Here is a 21,592-nt window from a genome sequence, read left to right as displayed (position 1 = left end):
TTGAACAGATTAGCCTCTTGGGCGGAAGAGAATAAGATTGTCTCTGATATATAATATGGTTTCCGACCAGGGCATTCTACTCTAGCCCAATGCCTTAACCTATGTATGATCCTGGGGAAGTATACGGTTGCACGCCAAGGTACGTTCTACATGGCCTTCATGGATCTTTCCTCCGCCTTTGACTGTGTCAACCGGGGGAAACTGTGGCAATCCATGAGGGCCATGGGGGTGGAGGACGGCTTGGTTGACTTCCTGAGGGACCTGCATAGGGATACTAAGGCTAACATCAGATTTGCCCAGGATCTTCGGGTTTCTAGGGACTTTAAAATTGAAAGGGGAGTACGACTGGGATGTATTCTGGCCCCATTTCTATTCAATTTATATATTAACTACCTGGATAAGACCTTGGTAGAAACAGGGGCTGATTTCCCTTATGTGGGGCGACGAGGATTGCCTGTCCTGCTATATGCAGACGACGCGGTCCTCATTGCCAGGATGGCAAGGGGCCTCCAGACCCTGCTCGATGCCTTTCGGAGCTTCAGGGCCGATCGTGACCTAGATATTAACAACTCTAAATCTTATATTATGCAGGTCGGGACACGACCAATGAAGCAGTACCCCTTCAAAGTGGGTGGTGAGAAAGTGCCTTTGACCACGACATTCTCATACCTGGGTGTTTTATTAGACGATCACTTGGACTCGGGGGCCCTTATCCACAGAAAGAAGGGGGAGGTTATAAGGGTAAACACAGCTTTTTTCAACTTTGCCGCAAAGATGGGTAAGCGCCCTATCGCGGCAATGTTGAAAATATACCAGGCCAAAAGTGTCGCTATCGCCAGCTATGGGAGTGAATTATGGGGCTATGCAGCAACAGATGTTTTACAGGTGGTGGAGAACACCTTCTTAAAACAACTTCTTGGGGTGCCTAGAGGAACACCAAACCTGATGGTACACGAAGAAACAGGGTTGCCGTTTATTTGCGATATTTTGGCCATGCGCCCTTTGCTGTTTTGGCTCAACTGCTGGTTAAACAAAGACTTAGTTCTTAATCACCAGATTCTGAAAGAAGTTTTGAGCCTTGACCACATGTTGCGCATTCCTTGGTTAAAATATATAAAGGGTAGTTTTGAGGAGCTGGGGAGACCGGATCTTTTTTTAAAGCTTGAATTTATCACCGCAGTGGATGTGGAATTTGTAAAGTAGACTTTTTTTTCCCTGAAAAAGCTTGGCAGAGATGGGGTAGAATTGTGTAAACCCAGCGTCCGCAAATTTGTGATGCTTAAAACTACTCCATCTATTGAGCCGTATCTTTTGTGGCCCCTGTCGACCCACGAGCGGTTTTTATTGATCAGGTTCCGTTTGGATTATTTTCACTTTTTACTTGCTGTACCAAAACAGAGCTGTAGAGGCCAGGTGTTAGCATCCTGTGGCTGCGACGGAGTGTCGCCTCAGGATTTGCTGCACTTTATGTTTTTTTGTAACTTCTATGAAGTACCTCGCAGATTATTTTTAATAACCCTTTTAAAAAAGTTGAATTTTATCCAGGTCCGCCCAGCTCTGTTTTATCTACAATTGTTGAAACCAGAATGTATTCCATTTGTGATAGGCTTTTTGAAATCCTCATTGAGATCAAGAAATTGTATGGAGAACTAACAAACCCCTAATATTAGTTGGCATCTCAGAAATTACCATCTATGAAGTCGTGTGCCCATTATTGGTTGTCCTCTTTTCCCCATCTCTTTCTTTTTTTTAATATTGATCATGATGTATATATATTTCTCTGTTTTTATTGGTTGGTTAAAACGGCCTTTTTTGTCATGAAATGTATGATTTTATATTTTTATATGGAATGGTCAACTTTTATGGTTTTATTTTATAACCGAATAAAGTATTTTGAAATTGAAATTGGATACAAACACAGGTATGGTGGCCTGCAAGGGTCAGCAGATCACCACGTCTGTGACTGCATTTAAATAAAGAAACTTTTTTTTAAAGAAGTCTAATTTCCTTACAAGAAACTGTGCAGCTTTAAAAAGAAAACAACTTCTTCTTTTAAAAGTTTCTCTGAGAGTTAGCAGTGGTCCACTGGTCTCCTGCCTTTTTCCACAGATACCATTTCCCCAATTCTGAAGAGAGATGTGGGCTTAAAGAGGACTCCTTCTCTTTTATGAATGAGTTAAAGCCCAGCTTGACGGCCTGGAACTATTCAATGGTTTGCGAATTGAATTACAGCTGCAAACCATTGATACATAGGGTACAGATTTTGGAATTCAGAAGGGACGTGCAGTTCTAATTTAGGAGTTGTTAAAATGTACTGACTCCTTAATGGGAATTGAGACATAGGAAAACAATTTTATGGCAAGACCGGAGGCTCCTATTATGCTTTTCTTTTCTTGCTTTATTCCAATAGCAGCAAGATAAAACTACTATTCCCAGAAGGCTTGGAGAAACAACTACCAGCCAATGGGAAACAAAGAAGCAAATACTGACCAATCACATCTTAGATAATAGTATAAGGTCTATCGTGACTGCGAACAGCCCTCTTTTCTTGCTGCTCGCAGTCAAGATAAGTACCTTTTTCTGTTATATACATTAATTTGAAGTACTTTTTGGTATTGTTCTGTTTAACTGTATTACTGGCCTTTGTAGCGCAACTTCGTTGCTCCCGTTTCTTCGCGCTCTCACGCGCGTATAAATCTTTCAGTTTTTGTTTCCCCCCGCGCCCTGCACGCTTTGCCTGCCCCTCGCGCGCCTCTCTCACCGGTCCCCGCCTCAACTGTGGCGCAGCGCTCCAGAACGGCTCCTCAGCTCGACGCGCTGTTACCGGCTCCTCTCCACGCTTCGTTTTTCATTCCCTCGGGCATATTTCACACGCCCCCTAAGGGGAGGGGTTTCTTCTTTTTCATACGCCCACTCCTTATTTCCTCACATTAACCCTTTCTTGTCAGGTTTTGAGCAGGCTCCCAGTTTTTGCTCACAATGCAGGTTTCTAATGAGCCTCATGACAATGAAGGGGACGAGTTCAAAGAGGATTTGAGCTCTTTTATTAATTCCTCAGTGGAGACTGCTGTCGAAGCTTCTATGAAGCGGTTTTCTAAGACTATGGAGAACTCTCTCTTAAGTGTCATGACCAAAGCAATGGCCCAATCTGGGGGGGATAGCAGAAAACTTACAGTGGTACACTCCAAGGTTTCTTCTTTGGCGTCAAAAGTGGTTGGTGAGTCTTCCTCACATATGACAGAGGACGTGGTTCCTCCCAGGCCTCCTATTAAGGAGGGGTTAAAAAGTGTAGCTGGTAAACGTAAGGCTAAGTCCAACAACCCGGAGGTACCACAGAAATTGGTCATTTCAACAATTTACGACACAGATGATGATATGGGTGACGCCACTGACCTTGATGATATTTTTGATATTGTAAATCCTTCATCCCCTCCTAAGAAATTAAAACTGGACGCTTTTGCGTCGGAGACGGTGCTGGATCCTGAAGGTACCCCTCTTTTTGACCCTGCTTCTATCAGGCATCCTAATTCTACCGAATGGTTCCCTATTGACCATGTCGGAGAGTATATAACCTCCAGACTTCGTCTCCCTTTAGACAAAACTGTCCGGGCTAAATTAAAGTCCGAGTGTCCCAAGCCCTCTCTCCCTTCTCACATAACTTCTACCCCTGCCATTGATCAACCTCTCCTCACTTTCTTCTCGAAGTTTGGCAAGGATCCGCGCAAAGGCGTGGACAAAGCTTGGTCCTCCTGCCAAGACAAACTGCTTGATTTGGTGGGGCCACTGGCCCGCATATTTGATTTAGCTGAAACAGCTCGCCTGGATGGCACGGACCTTAATCCAGAGGAGATTTCGCTGTGGGTCCAACGCGCTTTTTGTCTCCTGGGCAATACTAATGCGGCCTTGACTCATGAGCGCCGCAAAGGTCTCTTAATAAAGTTAGATCCCAAGCTTGCCAACCTTGCCCCCCTTGATCCTGGTGTCAAGGCTGATGGTCTTCTCTTTGGAGATTCGTTAGTAAAAGACTTAAATCGGTTCGTCACCACCTTTGCCTCCTTGGACAAGGCGCAGCAATCCATCAAGAAGGTCTTTCCTTCTCGGGTTTTTGGCAGGGCCGGAAGAGGCAGGAGCCGCTCTACCGGCCGTGGTTTCCAGTCCCAAGGCTCCCGTGGTGCCTTCAACTCCAACCAGCAGGATTTCAAGCCCCAGTTTTACCCCCAAAGAGGTCGAGGTTACAGGGGCAGGGGCCAACGTGGCTTCCGCCACAACAACAACAATTCCCAACAAGGTGAGTGCAGTTATTCCTGTGGGGGGTCGTTTAGCCCTTTTCCTGCACAGATGGCAGTCTCTCACTGCAGATCCATGGGTTCTCGACACCGTCCAAGGTTATCGTATCGAGCTTTACGCTCCTCCTTTTCAACATGTTCTTCCTTCTCCTCTAGTGTTCTCAACCGAAATGTCCCTGCTAGTCACCTCGGAAATACAGGCACTTCTCTCCAAAAGAGCTATTCTAGTTTCCCCCTTCGATCCCTCAGGCTTCCTCAGCACGCTTTTTCTCGTTCAAAAGAAGAACAAGAAGATGAGACCGGTGATCAATCTCAGATTCTTCAATCAGTTCGTGGTTTATCGTCACTTCAAAATGGAGACGATCCTTCACTTACGAGACACTTTGCGTCTAAACGATTGGATGGTCCGCATAGATCTCCAAGACGCTTATCTTTCTATTCCTATTCACGAATCGCACACAAAGTTCCTCCAATTTCAATGGCAAAACGTCACTTATCGTTTTCAATCTCTGCCCTTCGGACTTTCTTCAGCACCCTGGTGCTTCACAAAGGTAATGAGACCTGTCGTAGCTTATCTACGATCTCTGGGGATCAGACTCATCATTTATCTCGACGACATTCTCCTCATGAATCTAGACAAATCGGCATTATTGAACGATCTCAACACTACACGTTCTCTTCTTCTCGAATTAGGTTTTCTCCTCAATCTAGAAAAATCTTCTCTCATCCCGACTCAGAGCATGGAGTTTCTGGGCTTCCGTGTAGACTCCCCCCTGGCTTCCCTGTTTCTTCCTCAATCCAAGATCTCCACGATTCAAACGGAGATTTCCCAGGCTCTGCGCCGTCCACTCATTTCTCTCAGAACTCTGGCGAGAATAGTCGGCCTTTTATCGGCCTCCATTCAGGCTATCTTCCCAGGTCCCCTCCATTATCGCGCTCTTCAGCGCCTAAAGATCAGGCATCTTCGGCAAGGTCTCGCTTATTCCGATCAAATAGAATTAGATCTCGAATCTCACCTGGAACTGCAATGGTGGTTAAACCATTTGGAGGCCTGGAACGGCCGAACCATCTTCGCTTCCGCCCCAGATCTTGTATAAGAATCCGATGCAAGTCTGACGGGTTGGGGCGCCCGTTGTGGACCAATATCGACTGGCGGTACATGGTCAAAAGAGGAGTCCAAATTGCACATCAACTGTTTAGAGATGCTTGCAGGTTCCTTTGCAATCCAGAGTCTAGCAAAAGACAGAGTAAGTTGTACCATCCTTCTACGCATGGACAATGTTTCTGCGGTTCGTTATATAAACCATCTCGGTGGCACAAAATCAAAGGCTCTGGCAGATCTAGCAAAAAGCCTTTGGGAGTTTTGCCTTTCCAACAGACTATTGCTCTCCGCGGAATACCTCCCAGGAGATCTCAACGCTGTGGCCGATTGGCATTCTCGCTTCCTCCGGGATTCCAGCGACTGGAAGCTTCTTCCCTCCGTGTTTCTCTCCCTCTCTCAGTTGTGGGGTCCTTTCTCAATAGACCTCTTTGCTTCCCGTCTCAATTCCCAGTTGCCTCATTTCTTCAGTTGGCGTCCAGATCCTTTGGCTCTGGCGACCGATGCCTTCCTCCAAGATTGGTCCCTTCACCTCAATTATGCCTTTCCTCCTTTTCTGTTGATCAACAGGGTCTTATCGCAGGTGCGTCGCCAGATGACATCTCTGGTAATAGTAGCTCCCTTTTGGCAGTCCCAGATTTGGTTCCCGTCTCTCCTGGAATTGGCGGTAGACTTTCCCGTCCTTCTCTCTCCTTTCCCCAATCTTCTCTCGGATCCTCAGGGCAATCCCCATCCTTTAATGGTCAACCAGTCTCTGACGTTGTCCGCCTGGAAAATTTCCAGCCTTCCCCTTCTGATTTCGTCATTTCACAGGAAGCTTCAGTCTTTATTAGTCGAGCATGGGCCCCTGGCACCTCCAAGGCTTACAAGTCCGCCTGGTCTCTTTGGTCAAGCTGGTGTCTGCAGAAATCTGTCGATCCCGTTTCAGCCTCTTTAAATTTTATGGTTAACTTCTTAGCCTCTGAGGCTAGCTCGGGTAAATCCTATCGTACCATCAACCTATATAGATCTGCCATTTCACTCAATCATACCCACATTGATGGAAAACCTGCGGGGGCGCATCCCTTGGTATGCAGACTATTAAGAGGAATTCGTTTTTCAAAACCGCCTTTGGCTAAGTATTCTAGTTTATGGGATGTCAATTTGGTTTTGCAGTTGTTTTCTACCTGGCCTGATAACTCTGCTCTTTCATTAAAAATGATTTCAGCTAAACTTACTATGTTATTATGTTTAATTTCCATTAAACGCGTATCTGATGTGAAAGCCTTAGATGTTTCTTCTAGACAGTTTACTCCTACTGGTGTAATGTTTCATATTCATAAACGTACCAAGACCAATTTACAGTCTGTGTTCTATCCCTATTTTCCCTCCAATCCCAAATTGTGTGTAGGTCAATGTTTAAAAGTTTATGAAAGTAAGACCTCTGCTCTCAGGACTTCCTCCAGCTCCCAACTCCTTATTTCTTTTCGTAAACCCTTTCATCCTGTTTCTGCTGCTACCTTGGCCCGTTGGGTTCGTTGGGTCATGTCCCTGGCCGGTATTGACGTCTCCGTTTTCGGAGCTCATTCCACTAGAGGAGCCATGGCTTCTAAAGCCTTTTGGGCTGGCTCCCGTCTGGAGGACATCCTGAAGTCAGCAGATTGGTCTAATGATACAGTGTTCCGTACATTTTATTGCAAACCTGGTCTTACTGCTTCTTCTCTGGTGGTTGATATGCTTTAAACAAGCATAATAGGAGCCTCCGGTCTTGCCATAAAATGTAGATTTTCCTAATAATTTATGACGGAAAGTCTTAATTTTATTAAAGACACGGAGGCGAGTATTATCCCGCCACAACACTTCTAACTGGTGTTCTCCCTCCCCACAGGAACTCCAGCGCTGCCACCGGCATCATCCTGAGGTCATCATGGATCCTACCAAGATCTTTCCTTCTGATACGTCTCCTTCTGTCCTTGGACTGGATCTTCTCTCCGACTCTCCTCTGGTGGTCTTCGGAAAAGAACTTTTTACGTGGACTTTGACTTTATGCATTTTGTTCTCTGTTTCTCCTTTATTTTTCCATACTCTATGATTGCTCGCATAAGAAAAGAGGGCTGTTCGCAGTCAAAAGACTTTGACTTTATGCATTTTGTTCTCTGTTTCTCCTTTATTTTTCCATACTCTATGATTGCTCGCATAAGAAAAGAGGGCTGTTCGCAGTCACGATAGACCTTATACTATTATCTAAGATGTGATTGGTCAGTATTTGCTTCTTTGTTTCCCATTGGCTGGTAGTTGTTTCTCCAAGCCTTCTGGGAATAGTAGTTTTATCTTGCTGCTATTGGAATAAAGCAAGAAAAGCATAATACTCGCCTCCGTGTCTTTAATAAAATTAAGACTTTCCGTCATAAATTATTAGGAAAATCTACATTTTCCACAGTCGCAAAATCCGATTTTGGGTGCTTGCAAAACATGCTGCTGTTTAGTCATGTTATTGTTAAATCTCCTATCTGCCTACCTGTATGTCTATTTGTTTACGATTTAACGGCCATGGTGGTGAGCAGACCCTCCATGGACAAGACCGGAGGATGTCACGCTTGTCTCTGCTGATAAAGACCACCTGCCCTGACCCATAGGGGGGCACACAGCCACCAGGTGTGAGTACAAATACTGCAGGTTGACCAGTAGTCAGAGGAAGCCTTCGCATGGTATATGTTCCACCTTACTGGCATTTAAAATGCACGTCCATTTTGTATTTTTGGCCTAAGGCCCTCATTTTACATATTTCAAAAGTTACTTCAGTACTTGAAAATTTCAAACATCGATTGGGGCTTATACCAACTAATCTTATCATATTATTCTCCTATCTTGAATGCGTTCGTGCAAATATCTGAGTGGGGCGTTCTTGCAAAATACTGAGTGGGGTTGCCTTTGTACTCATATCACCTGTAACTCCCTGGTCTGACTGACAAGTCTGATTCATCAACTTAACGGACTTTGACTTCTTTCAAAGGGCTCTTCTTTCCACGGATGGTGGTTGCGTGACTAGAGGCGCGTGAAGGCTGCTCCGGATCAGAACCCCAGTGTAATATTGCCCCCTACTGGCCACTGGCCACATGTGTAAACTGGCACGAAAATTCACAAATGGAAAGGAATTGAAACAATTCATTCACGCTTCAAATGTTTCATATGCGAAGCGTGCAGCTGCCTTAACAAGGAAGGTGTTTAAAAAGTGCGGGATTACTCGACCCGATGACAAATAAGGCAATGTCAGCAGCATTTTTATTCAGTGCTAATATTACGATTTACAAAGCTCACGATTAGCTCCAGTGGTATACTTGTGCACTGCCTTGGCTTGTGGACAAACTATGTAATGTATGCCCTCTCGTGACATTTGTTTTCCATTTCATTCAAATAAAATCCTGTTATATTTTATACAAATTGTGATGTAACGGCAGTTTATTCTTAATGAAATGATGAGTCCACGTAGGCAAGTGTGAGGCGTCATATGGCCTGATACCACCTATACCCCCTCCTCCCTTGTTCAGACCCACAGAATATCAAGAACAAAAGTTTAGTTGGAAAAGGGGGTCATAGATAACCCCCGGCCGTATTTATTAACAAAATTAATCAAACAATGAATATTAACAATTTTTACAAAAATGTACGCAGATAATCATATAATTGACATTTGATTACATTTGATATGTACAGATATCAGATGGCTATTCTTACCATAAGTCTAATACAAGTTATTCCTATCCGAATCTAGGCATAACATCATTCATAATCATAATGGCAATCATTTTCTGAGTATCCATGTTTGAGCCTACGGCAAGGTCAATAACTGGTGTCAGATCCTTATCAATTAATTAAACCCCGCCCTCCCGCCTGTGTGCACATGCGCAGAGGGCCCTTTCACCGTGAGGGTACTTCCCCCCCAGTTACCCCCATACGCTCTGTATACTATCTCCATCGGGGGCCCTTGCAGTTCTACGCCCTTTACTGGCGCCATTGTGCACTTGCGGGGTGGCCAACCAGCCTAGGAAAAGCGTAACTCCCCCCTCCCCCGCACCCATACAGCCACAACGGCTGTAACTGCCCCTGGAGAGTTCTAGGAGGGACGACTTGTTCCTCCCCCCGGGCGACCCCATTCAAGAATGGCGCCGCCCCCTACGGACCTTAAATTTACTGCTCACCAATCATGACCTTACCGCCTGACCACAGAATCGCACTAAAATACGACAATTTTACCTTCAAATGGGAAAAAAGAAACAATTTATTTACACATCACAACATGAAATAATAAGAGAAGACAATTGTACACAACACAACCTTTGCTCTAGGGGATGGTGGGTGGGCAAATATTAAAGTTACGACCTCCTAGCGAGGTCACACGGCAAGGCTAGGGAGCGCGGAGGGCAAAGAGGAAGATTCCTCTGCTCCCCAGCCTTTTATTGGGCAAGTACTCGCCCCTCAGAGGGGTGGGTGCTGGCGTCTTGCGTGAAACGGAAGTGATTCTTTAACTTCTGGTTCACGACCTGGCCCGCCAATGGGAGAGGTGGCGCGTCTGTCGCATCACTGCTGTGCGCGACAGGCCCGCCTCCTTTGGGTCATCGGGCCGGCAGGATCGCCATATTATCGGCGGGTCCGATGCTGGCCCCACCTTTTCTATATGGCCTGGTACTACCTATACCCCCTCCTCCCTTGTTCAGACCCACAGAATATCAAGAACAAGAGTTTAGTTGGAAAAGGGGGTCATAGATAACCCCGGCCGTATTTATTAACAAAATTAATCAAACAATGAATATTAACAATTTTTCCCAAAATTTACGCAGAGAATCATAAAATCGACATTTGATTACATTTGATATGCACAGATATCAGATGGCTATCCTTAACATTACTCTAAAACAAGTTATTCCTATCCGAATCTAAGCATAACATCATTCATAATCAAAATGGAAATCATTTTTTGCGTATCCATGTTTGAGCCTACGGCAAGGTCAATAACTGGTGTCAGATTCTTATCAATTAATTAAACCCCTCCCTCCCACCTGAAAGCGCATGCGCAGAGGGCCCTTTCACCGTGAGGGTACTCCCCCCCAGTTACCCCCGTACGCTCTGTATACTATCTCCATCGGGGGCGCTTGCAGTTCTGCACCCTTTACTGGCGCCATTGTGCACGAGCGGGGTGGCCAACCAGCCTAGGAAAAGCGTAACTCCCCCCTCCCCCACACCCATACAGCCACAACGGCTGTAACTGCCCCTGGGGAGTTCTAGGAGGGACAACTTGTCCCTCCCCCTTGGGCGACCCCATTCAAGAATGGCACCGCCCCCTACGGACCTTAAATTGACTGCTCACCAATCATGACCTTACCGCCACAGGCCAGCATAGTTGCCCGACTATCTGGCCCCCCACTACCCTCAGGCTTACTAGAAAGTCATGCCCTGCTTTTCAAGCCCACCAACCACGCCAGCAGATTCTCTGAGAGTATTGCATTCCCAACCGTTGATAAATGGACACCGTCTTTTAAGAAGCACGGGTCCCCCCTGATACACCCGTGGGCGATAGTCTGCAATTGAGGAGACCTAAACAACCTCTCTATCTTGTTGTTGATACGTCTTACCAAGTGGTTCAGTGCCCTTACAGACTCCCCCCCTCTCCATTGACATCTAGGTACCATCTGCGACCAGGCGATGGAGCATCCCTGGCATGCTTTCGCTAACCAACCCACCTCTGTGATTATGGATTCCACCAGCCCTCTTCTACCCAGATTCACCAGATCATTCCCTCCCAGGTGTAGGATAATGATATCCTGACAGGGACCCCTTTTCCTCAGCAAATCCCCTATAAAACCCCTGCATTGACTCAAACACAGGCCCACCCTCCCATGGAATAAAACTTCTAAACCAGCCTGCTCTGCCCTGTGTATGTAGTTCACTGAACAGAAAAATGCCTTTAAACGTGTCACATAGGAATAGCCAATAATCCAAACCACCTGTGTTCCTGATGCTGGCAGAGTTGCATTTCCTTCCTGTGTTCGTGGATGTTCCGAGGCCAGTTTCCCCCATGCGTGACAGGTTCGAGAAACTGTAGAGATTAAGAAGAAAGACACGCATCAGTAAAGGCAAACGGCCCACTTACAACATGTGCAGCTGCACATAACGTTTGTAACAATTGGAGGACCACCTCCCAATTCTCTTGACATTGCTGCTGTGTAACCCCCTCGCCGTTGCCTCGGTCGCAGCCCCTATTCTAAACGAATGAGTTCCAAAGCGCACAGGATCTAAACCTATCTGCTTAATTGCCATGTCCATGACCCTCATAAACTGAAACCGGGTGAGAGGTGTACCGTCTGCATGGATTAATAGAGTCCCACACCTTATAGGAGATCTCTGCCCCTAAAATGCTTCCAATTGTGCTACCGGGCAGCATGGATTGCCATGCGCTCTATGCAAAACTAACCCCTCACCGTGGGCCTCTTGGTCAGTTTTGGACTTTTTAATCGATATTAATAGGGCATCGCCATTAATTTTTACATGGTCCAACTGTAAACCACCCTGTGCATCCTGCTTATTCTGGGCGACCAATTCCCCAACGCGAAATGCGCCATAGAATGCTAGTGAAAAGGCCGCCCTGAAAAATAAAGCTTCCCCTTTTGTCGTGCAGACGGAGTCCAGCGTCCCCTGTAGGGCGGCTAGTAGTTCCATTCATATCGGATGCCTTGAATCGGGTGTTGTCCCGTGGGTGCGCTACCAACCTTTTAAAGCCTTCCTGACTGTAAAGTATCAGTGGGATCCCCTTTGTCCCTAGCTTGGGCAAAGAAAGATATCGCTGCCACGTGTCGCCTGGCTGCCGGCATTGAGCGTCCCTCATCATGTAATACGCCTAAGTAGCGTGGGGTGTGCCAATCTTCCGTCCAATCCTTCCCCAAGAAAGTGCAATATGCCCAAAACGCCCCCTCATAGGCTTTCTTGGTCCTGGGAGCTAGGCTAGCTGCCACGAGGTTCGGTAGTTGGGGGCACCAATCAGCCAAAGTACTTCTGGGAAGGGTGTTGGGTTCGCTTCTGCAGAAGGGAGGTGTGTTCTGAAGACCTGCATCTTGAAGAGAGAGAGTGCATCAACAGCATTATTCAACACACCTGGGACATGTTTAGCCTTAAACAGTATATTCTCCTTCATTCACAAAAGGACAATCTCTTTTAGCAGGCGGAAGATCATCTTACATCTCGCGGCCTGCTGATTGATGCACTCCATCACAGTCATGTTGTCAGACCAAAATACCACTGATTGGTTACGCAGCCTGTCCGGCCATACCGTTAAGGCGACCCAGATAGGGAACAATTCTAAGAAGCCAATGTTAGCTGTTAGACCATTCTGCACCCATGCGTCTGGCCACCTGTGCGCCACCCACTTATTGCCAAGTATGGCGCCGAATCCCACACTACCCGCTGCGTCAGTCCATAAACCCAACTCTGCAGAGGTAGTGGGTGGACTGGGTAAGACCACCCTGCCGTGGAAAGTCCTGCAGGAATGCCATCCAAATCTGCATGTCCTGCTTGACCTCAGCCGACAGCCGGGTATGATGATGTTTTTCTTGAATCCCAGTCATGGCTTGGGCGATAGAGCGAGAGAATGGGCGTGCCATTGGGATCACTCTAAGGGCAAAGTTCAACTGTCCTACCGTTTGCTGCAACTGATGCACGGTAACCTTATCCTTAGCTAAGCATTGCTGTAAGGTTATCTTGAATTTCTTAATCTTATCTTCCGGCAAGCGGAAACACCCTTGAACAGAATCTAGCTCAATACCTAAGAATTCTATCTTTGTCGTTGGCCCAACTGTCTTTCCCGGCACCAGGGGAACCCCAAAAGCCCACATGAGTGTGCAGAATTCCTGCAGTGCCCATGCACACCTCTGAGAGCCCGCCGACCCCAGGATAAGAAAGTCATCTAGATAGTGTATGACAGACTGGTGCCCGGTCACACGTCTAAAAACCCATTCCAAAAATGAACTGAACTTTTCCACATAGGCGCAGGAGACCGAGCAACCCATGGGCATACACATATCCATGTAGAATTTGTCTTGAAACTTGAAGCCTAGCAGGTGAAAGTCCGATGGGTGAACCGGTAAAAACGGAAGGCTGATTCAATATCAGACTTTGCCAGCAAAGCGCCAGGGCCCAGCTCCCTAAGCATTTCCACAGCTTGATCAAATGAAGCGTATTTCACACTACAACTTTCCTCACTGATGGCATCATTTAGTGAGTTGCCTCTAGGTGCAGATAGGTTATGGATCAACCGGAACTCACCCACCTCTTTTTTGGGGACAACACCCAGTGGTGAACAAACAAAATAATGCACCGGAATGCGATCAAACGGGCCCACTATTCTGCCCAGGCGTAACTCTTTAGCAATTTTCTTTGCCGCCACTCCTGGGTTGTTCCTTATTGACAATTGATTTTTGCATTCAGGCATCCAGACATAACCTGGGGCAGGAATCCTAAACCCATATGTGAAACCTTCTTGCAGTGTCCTAGCAGTATCATGACAGGGGTATCTATTTAGCCACGGGCTCATAGCTGTGATGTCAATGGGGGAATGTGGGACTTGGTGCACCCTGCCATCAATCCTGCTTTCTCTTGCCTTTATCCCTAGATTTTTTAAGACACTTGGATTTGGGTGGGAAGGGTTAGCACAGTTAGAGCAGGCATGTTTAAACTAACATGTGCCTGGCGCCCTAGTGCATGTTCTTCTGTTAAAATCCCAACATGTCCCCTTCTGCCCCCCTCCACCACCCGAGCCATGGGCAGGGCCTGTGTTCTGTACAGGCCGAAAGGGCTGATAAGGCTTAAATGCTGGAGTTGTCTGTCCCCTGTTCGCCTGCGTTGTGTTAAACTGAAAATTGGTCTGTGGCGCGCCAAACTGATCCAACCAAGAGATCGTGTCGACCATGTTCCAAGATAGCGCAGGGTCAGATGCCTTCGCCCTCCTGAAGTTTATGTCATACTGTTTCCAACCCCATCCCCCATATTTGTCGTGAGCCATGGTAATCCGATTCTGGTAACATGTCATCTCTGCCTGTATATTACGGAAACGTTCCGCCATTACTGCCATGAATACTGAAAAACCTCTGATCCAATTGTTTAAGTTCTCTTCTACTCTAAATCGTAACAACTCGCTTGCCCATTCTCTGGGGAATATCCAGTCTTTCTGTTTCTTAGCTTCCTCTCTCTCCCTTTCATCTACTAGCAGAGAAAACATGCTAACATAGCTAACATAGCACCCTGACCAAATGAGTTCCTTCAACTTGCGTGACACATGCCTAGCCACATTCTCCCTCCCGGTACGAGATTCTCCCACTCCCAGCATTGGCAGTGTCTCCTGCTTACCTGCTGCGGTCACTCCAGCAGGTTCTGTCAGCTTCTCTTTCGCCTGGCTGACCACCGGTACTACTTTGTTGACGTCCCCTGGTGCAACCCCATTGATGGGGCAAGGAAGCGAAGGAGGCGCCTGCCCTGTTCCTAGTGGCCCTACTGGTGTTGCCACAAACTGGGAAATCAACCTCTTTGCTTCTGCCTCAGGGTCTCCCTGCATGCCCTTCCCCCCAACTGTTGGCAACAAAACCCCTGCTTTTCCCAACCAGGGCACTCAAAGGGACTCCCCCCAGCGGGACCACCCCTGACGGCCCAGGAACCTCCCCATCTTTGGGTTCTGACACCGGCACCGTGGTTTTAACCTTAGTCCCATTCTTTCTGGGCTTAACTCGCTTGGGCATCGGCTCCAATTCACCTCTGGGCTTTGGGGGTACTATGGTGCGCTTAGGCCTTTCTAACGTCCCCTCCTGACCCTCAACCCTCTCCTTGAGGTCTGCCAAATTTTGTCCCAATTTATCTACCTTTTTCAATCTCTTGTCCATGGTAGCCATCTTTCTCATCATCGTTTCCATCATACATTCAATGCGAGAGCGCTTGTCACCCCGCTTCATGTTACCTGACATCGTCCCTTCCCTGTACTAGCACTGCGTCTACAATGCTAGTCCTTTGTACCTTATTGTCTAAATTTACGCAACGCGACAGAATACAAATCTGATATAATACTGTGCAGCACTCTGACCCTGATAGGGAACCACCCGTGCATATAGCCCTGTCCCTGGATTCAATAATCAGTAGCTGCTACAATCCCAAATGTCCTTAGCTGACCATATGCCTATCTGGTAAAATGAACTGTCTCAGTTAACTCTGCTACCCGCAGTCATTTAAAACATTTCCTAAGAAAAAAACAAATCGGTATGTACCCACTTCACACTACTTAAATGTTGCGCAATTCAACTACTTAAACAACAATCCTGTGTGTCCTCCAGTGAATTCACTACCAAACATGGGCTAACAGTGCTGAAACATTGGGGCATGCACACACGAACATTAACATTAAAATGGCAAATCGATCTTTACCCTCAGGCCACCAATTTATCCCCTTTTACCACAAGTGCCTTTAAAAAACGGGCCTTAACGCTCTTGACATGCAAGCAATTTTTTCATTTAATTCCTAATAATCTTGCAGGAAACCTCCGATATGCACACAGTTTCTAAACTTTAAACTCTGCAGAACTGTATGATCAGCCCGCGATTCAACCCTAATCGTCCCGGTAAATAAACTGCACAAGCGCTTCACCTTTGGGCCAGCGTGGCTCTATTAACGCGCTGGGGGCAGCCGGGTGCTCCTCACAAAATCCCGGGTTGTCAAACGTGCGGGTGAGCGCAATCGTCCCGGTAAATAAAATGCACAAGCGCTTCACCTTTGGGCCAGCGTCGCTCTATTAAAGCACGCTACACGCGCTGTACGCACTGGGGGCAGCCGAGTGCTCGTTCAAAAAATCCCAGGGTTGTCAAACGTGCGGGTGAGCGCTAACCGCCACCGCGCACGCTTACCTGGCCTTGTGTACCGCCAACCGAGCTGCACTTGTTCCCTGCCAGATAACACTCCACTCCTTTCTTCTTCCCTCCGCAGCCGACACACGCCTCCAACGCGCTGATGTCCCAACCGTCCATGAAACCACGCTCTTCGAAGCTATACGAAAGCTCTTCGCCTCCCCGCAAACGGCACGATTTCCTTCGTCGCTGCTCCTGACACACTTCAGCTCGACCTCAAAAAGAAAAACAAATATTAAAATTACGACCTCCTAGCGAGGTCGCATGGCAAGGCTGGGGAGCGCGGAGGGCAAAGAGGAAGATTCCTCTGCTCTCCTGTCTTTTATTGGGCAAGTACTCGCCCTTCAGAGGGGTGGGGGCTGGCGACTTGCGTGACCCGGAAGTGATTCTTTCACTTCCGGGTCACGACCTGGCCCGCCAATGGGAAAGGTGGCGTGCCTGTCATGTCACTGCTATGCGCGACAGGCCCGCCTCCTTTGGGTCGTCGGGCCGGCAGGACCGCCATATTATCGGCGGGTCCGATGCCGGCCCCACCTTTTCTATTTATCCGAGTTACTCAGTGTCGGGTTGCAATCATTCTCAGAGAAAATACCGCCGTTTGTTCATGCTTTAAAACGAGCAATAATCACACACATTACCTATCAGGAAGCATAAAAGGCCACTTTATTAGGACAAGTTTATGTCACTGCTTATCAACTTGAAAACAACTTTAACATAACATAAAACTTTGCAAACATATCGAATTTCTGACAAACTCCTTTCCCCCCACACAATTCTCAAGTACAGGCGTAATGGAGGCCCCCTTGGTGCCCACAATGCAGGGGGCCCCAGGGTTCCTTGTTTTGGAGGGGGCCTCTCACCTCTCAAAGCCATACCATTGCATTCCCTGCAGCATGCCTTCAATGGCATCGACTAAGAAATAGGTAAAAACTCGGGATTGTCACTAATGCTTTCCTGAGCATAAAAGGGGCCCCAAGAGTTCAGGGGGACCCCATTGAACCTAAGACCAATGAATATCTGTGCGATCTGGGAGACGAGGGGGCCCTCATCATAATTTGAAGGGGGCCCCTTCATTTTGTGTTATGCCACTGTTCTTAAGGTGTACCAACTGTGCCCCCAAAGTCCCCATCTCTTGACCTCGTTCTTTCATCTTCCATTCACTGTCATCCTTGCATTCCCCCAGTCTCTCTCTCTCTCTCTTATCCTACCAAACATCCTCCAATGAAACCTCCTTGTCCTTTTCCAAATCCTCACACACCATCTTCCACTCCTCTGTGCTTCCCTCCTCCCACCGAGGAGGGGATACACCTGCATTTGACTGACCATCTGTCCCCAAACTACTGGATACCCCCAGAAATGCACAAAGCTTGCCCTACTGAGTCGTAGTTTGCAAAAATTCACACCTACCCTCAAAGTATGGAGGGTGGGTGGCTCACTTTCGGCTCTTCCTGCCACTGGTGAAGGAGTCAGCCAAGAGGCTGACCTCCTGAGCTTCCCTCACTTACATAGCTTTCGCTAACAGCCACCGCTTTGCCTATCCCTAGCCTATCTTCTACTCTGCCCTGGCAGCTCCATTCCACGAAGTGAACCGGGGGGGAGACAGGCATCGCCATTGCTCCCTTCATGTCCCTTCTGGACAGGCCAGCATCTGGTACTCCGCTGTGGTTTCTTCACAAGGGCAGGGGAATGTTGCCCACCTCCGCTCCACAAGAAAAATAAAATGACAATGGAATAAATGATTTCAGTGCCATTTTATTTTCCCAATGTGCATGCTGCAATGCTCCCAAACCAAGAGACATGTGCGACTGCCCGAGGCCACCACAGGGGGCCACTCAGGAGGGCGGCCCTATAGTGGCATCTGGCTTCCCCCCCCACCTTTCTCCCCCCCTTTTCCCGGGGGGGTTTGGCTTGGGGAGGAGTCCCCACGAGGGTCGCAGGCGTGCCGCGTCATGTCCGATGCGCTGGGCAGGGTGAGGGCTATATAAGTCCCCCCACCATCTTTTCTGCCTCTTGTGCACCGGACGCGCCGCAGACACCACGATTCTGGACACACTGTCTCGTCTCACACGGTCTCTGTCATCGCAGTTGGGAGCTGCTCGAGTTTACTTGTCACGGTGAGTCAATGCCCCCCCATAACGCCTGATCGCCCCATGCGGGGTTGTATCCTGGGTGGGGCAGCCCAGCAGAGGTTGCGGGCCACCTGCGACGGGGGGAAGTGTGCGGCAGCTCAGGGGTGGGTGCGGGGGACAAAGCCTGGCACGCCGTCGGTCTCATGCGGCGGGGCCCTGTTGCTGTGGTGCCCCTGGGCCGTGCTTCGGGTGGGGGGACCCGAGGGCAGCACCATCGGCTGCCGCCTTCGGCGAGGGTCCCTACACGCCACGCTGCGGCTGCCGCATACCACCAAGCTGTCCGCTAGAACCTGACTTGCCATGTTGCATGCACTCTATACCACCCTTCCCTCGCACTTGCCTTTTGTGTGTGTGGATTGTGCACGACCCGTTCGCCCGCGGGGGCCTGGTTGGTGGCGGCGGTCGCTTCAGGTCCCGCATCCCGCTCACGCAGGGCCTCTTCGCTCATATAGCCCAGGGTAGCGGGCGGGCAGCGGGCCCGGGCGAGATGTCGCACGCCATTCCGCATCTTCTCCAGTGGGGAGGAGAGTCCCTGGGGCTGAAAGGGTTAATGGTTGCGTACCGCACGCTCAAGGACAAGCGTCCAATTGCCGGTGTCTCTGTGCCCACGTACCCTCCCTCTCCCATGCTGAACACGCCAACGCCGATGCTCAGCTGCTTCTGGCGCTCAGTTCTGCTGTGACCTGCAACCCACCCTGTCAGATTAGCACCGGGAGGGCATGTGTCAGTGTACTGTGGCCCGAGACAGTAAAACATCGCTCGATCCGATTGTATCACACGTTTAAGTTTGTATTCTTCAGTATCTTTACCTAATCATTTAATCACATCCTGTGATTCGGGACAGATGACCTAATCTCCCCAGGCCTGAATGTGTAATGTGAATACGGGGCTCGTGTATAGGGCTCCAATACCTTTGGGGTGCTATGCACTGCCGACTTTAGTGAGGGAAACCAAGGTCAGAGCCTCGGGGTCGCGCTCACATCCTGTGATTCGGGACAGATGACCTAATCTCCCCAGGCCTGAATGTGTATTGTGGATACGGAGCTCGTGTATAGCGCTCCAATACCTTTGGAGCGCTATACACTGCCGACTTTGGTGCGGGAAATCAGGGTCAGAGCCTCAGGGTCGCACTCACATCCTGTGATTCGGAACAGATGACCTACTCTCCCCATTCCTGAATGTGTAATGTAAATACGGGGCTCGTGTATAGCGCTCCAATACCTTCGGGCCGATTTCGCGCCATAGGAATATTTAAAATAAATAAATACATTTAAAAAACAGGCAACCCTTAGGAAAACTTTAGCGATATCGCTCGGATTGCACCGATATTACAAGTCTGCGTCACCCTTTTCACCAAGCGGGCCCTGCATGCGGCGAGTCATACCTGCTGCCACAGCTGCGGCTTTGCTAGCTCGCATGCCAAGTCCAGTGCGACACCAGCCGGGTCAGACGTCTCGCTCCGCTGGGTCTGGGGTGGGGTCGGTCACACCTCGCGGTGGATTGATATTCGCAGCATGGCCTGGGTTCACACGCGTACCCTCTCTTATCGGTCACTGTCTGGGGGGGCACAGTTGTAGTGAGCGGGCTCGACCGCCTCCAGGCTCATCCTTCGGCAGGCTCATCCCTCTCCCCGAGGCGCCATGTCGGACCTCGGCTTCACCCGGTGGAGCCTTACACATCGTAACCACCAGAGTGGGCTTTTGCAACCAATGTTCGCATGGGTGTTCGGGTCCGAATAGGTCCGTCCTAGACCCCTTCAGGTGAGAATATGACGGATTCGCGCCACCTTGGGAGCCCCAGCCAGACACACCAGACAATTAAGTTCATACACCAACGCGCGGGAGTATTCGGGAAATGCTTTGAGGTTGTTAAGGGGGAATTACAGTGCACCTTGCTGATGATGTGGCCTTAACGAACCGAATGCGACAGCACAGGTTTGGTGCGAATGTACTAATGTTAATTTGTTTGTCTATGCAGGCAAGGACTGAAGGCTTTGCTCCCCCCTTCCTAAGGATTCACTAGGAAACGCACAAGCAGTTAAAGGTGAAAGCCGCGAGGGGCAAGGTAGCGCAAAGGGCGTTTTAGATGTCACCCAGTGCGGCGCAGGCTATGTGTGTCCACACAGCAGGTCTAGTGTTTGGCATGTACACCTGGCCAGTTGTCACCAAACCGCACGTCATGATGTGGAATCTGTTTAACCTTTTACCTTATGCCGTGCTGTTTTGTTTTTCAGCCACGACTCGCGCTTTCGGACGCTCGCCGATGTGCAGGGTGCAGCACAAGCCCTCTTGCTAGAGGCGTTTTCAGAGGTAACGCACTCGGGGGAGCACAGCCGAGGGTGCAAGGTGGGGTGGGATGCAAGAGCCTCACCAGTGAAGGGGGGAAGGGTGACAGGATGGGCAGGTAGGGAATTGGAGCCATGCCAGCGCCCGGTAGATGATGGGTGTCTAATGGTTAATCATTTTCTCCATCATCTGCACGCAGGGTTCATCAAGATCCTCCCCAAAGCCCAACGACAACACCAGCATCGTCAGGATAAGAGCATAGCAACTAACAGGAAGCAAGTAAGGGGTCGAGGGATGGGGACCGAGCGTCGAGGGCCAGGACAGGAATGTCGAACCGGCACCACCTGCTAGGTCTATGGCTTACAGTTCGATTTCTTTTCCAGGTGGACTGTCGCCGAACAGCCGGATGAATAACCAGGGATCCCCTCCGCTTTTCTCGCAGATGTCCCAGGTGGAGGATTCCAAGCCAGGAACCTCCCAAGATGCGCAGTTGTCGGCTGTTATAGAGATGGTCAGGCTAAAGGAGTGGCCTGGGCCACTGAGCTATTGATGGCGCATAGTCCGGACAACTCCGGTATTGCCATGCCTGCCCCATGCACGGGTCAGGAACCCGCCGAGGTAAACGGTCCCACCAGATCTAAGAGGGTTCGCAGGCCCACAGGTAAGGACTTCCAAGCAGACCCGCTGCAAGCCAAGAGGCGGACCACGGGCAATGCGCGGATTGTGGCCTTGCCGGTGGGCGATGCACCACTGCCCCCCGCAGTCGGACCGGTGGCACCCCTGGTCAATGCAACGCCGTCGCCGAACTTTGCCACACGTGACGACCTGGGTAAGCTCACGGACACGTTATCGAACTTCATGGCGGAGGTCAGAGCTGGCCTC

General features: G+C 49.0%; 1 protein-coding gene across 1 annotated transcript; it reads left to right on the top strand.

Annotated features, from left to right (window-relative positions):
* Nucleotides 1-2,979: 2,979 nt before the first annotated feature.
* LOC146817662 (uncharacterized) lies at nucleotides 2,980-21,260 on the top strand. The gene is made up of 2 exons (XM_085609655.1): nucleotides 2,980-4,288; nucleotides 21,094-21,260. The coding sequence occupies exons 1-2, from the start codon at nucleotides 2,980-2,982 to the stop codon at nucleotides 21,258-21,260; spliced, it is 1,476 nt and encodes a 491-aa protein (XP_085465781.1).
* The last annotated feature ends 332 nt before the right edge of the window (nucleotides 21,261-21,592 follow it).

The sequence above is a fragment of the Triturus cristatus genome, chromosome 6 (assembly GCF_964204655.1).
Source record: "Triturus cristatus chromosome 6, aTriCri1.1, whole genome shotgun sequence".
NCBI classification, from domain to species: domain Eukaryota; kingdom Metazoa; phylum Chordata; class Amphibia; order Caudata; family Salamandridae; genus Triturus; species Triturus cristatus.
Note: the sequence above shows the minus strand (reverse complement) of the source record. Positions and strands in the feature narration are given on the sequence as shown.

Coding starts and splice junctions, on each gene's coding strand:
- LOC146817662 (XM_085609655.1), top strand. CDS start 2,980: ATGCAGGTTTCTAATGAGCCTCATGACAATGAAGGGGACGAGTTCAAA. Junction 4,289..21,093: donor CAACAACAATTCCCAACAAG/GTGAGTGCAGTT, acceptor TTTCTTTTCCAG/GTGGACTGTCGCCGAACAGC.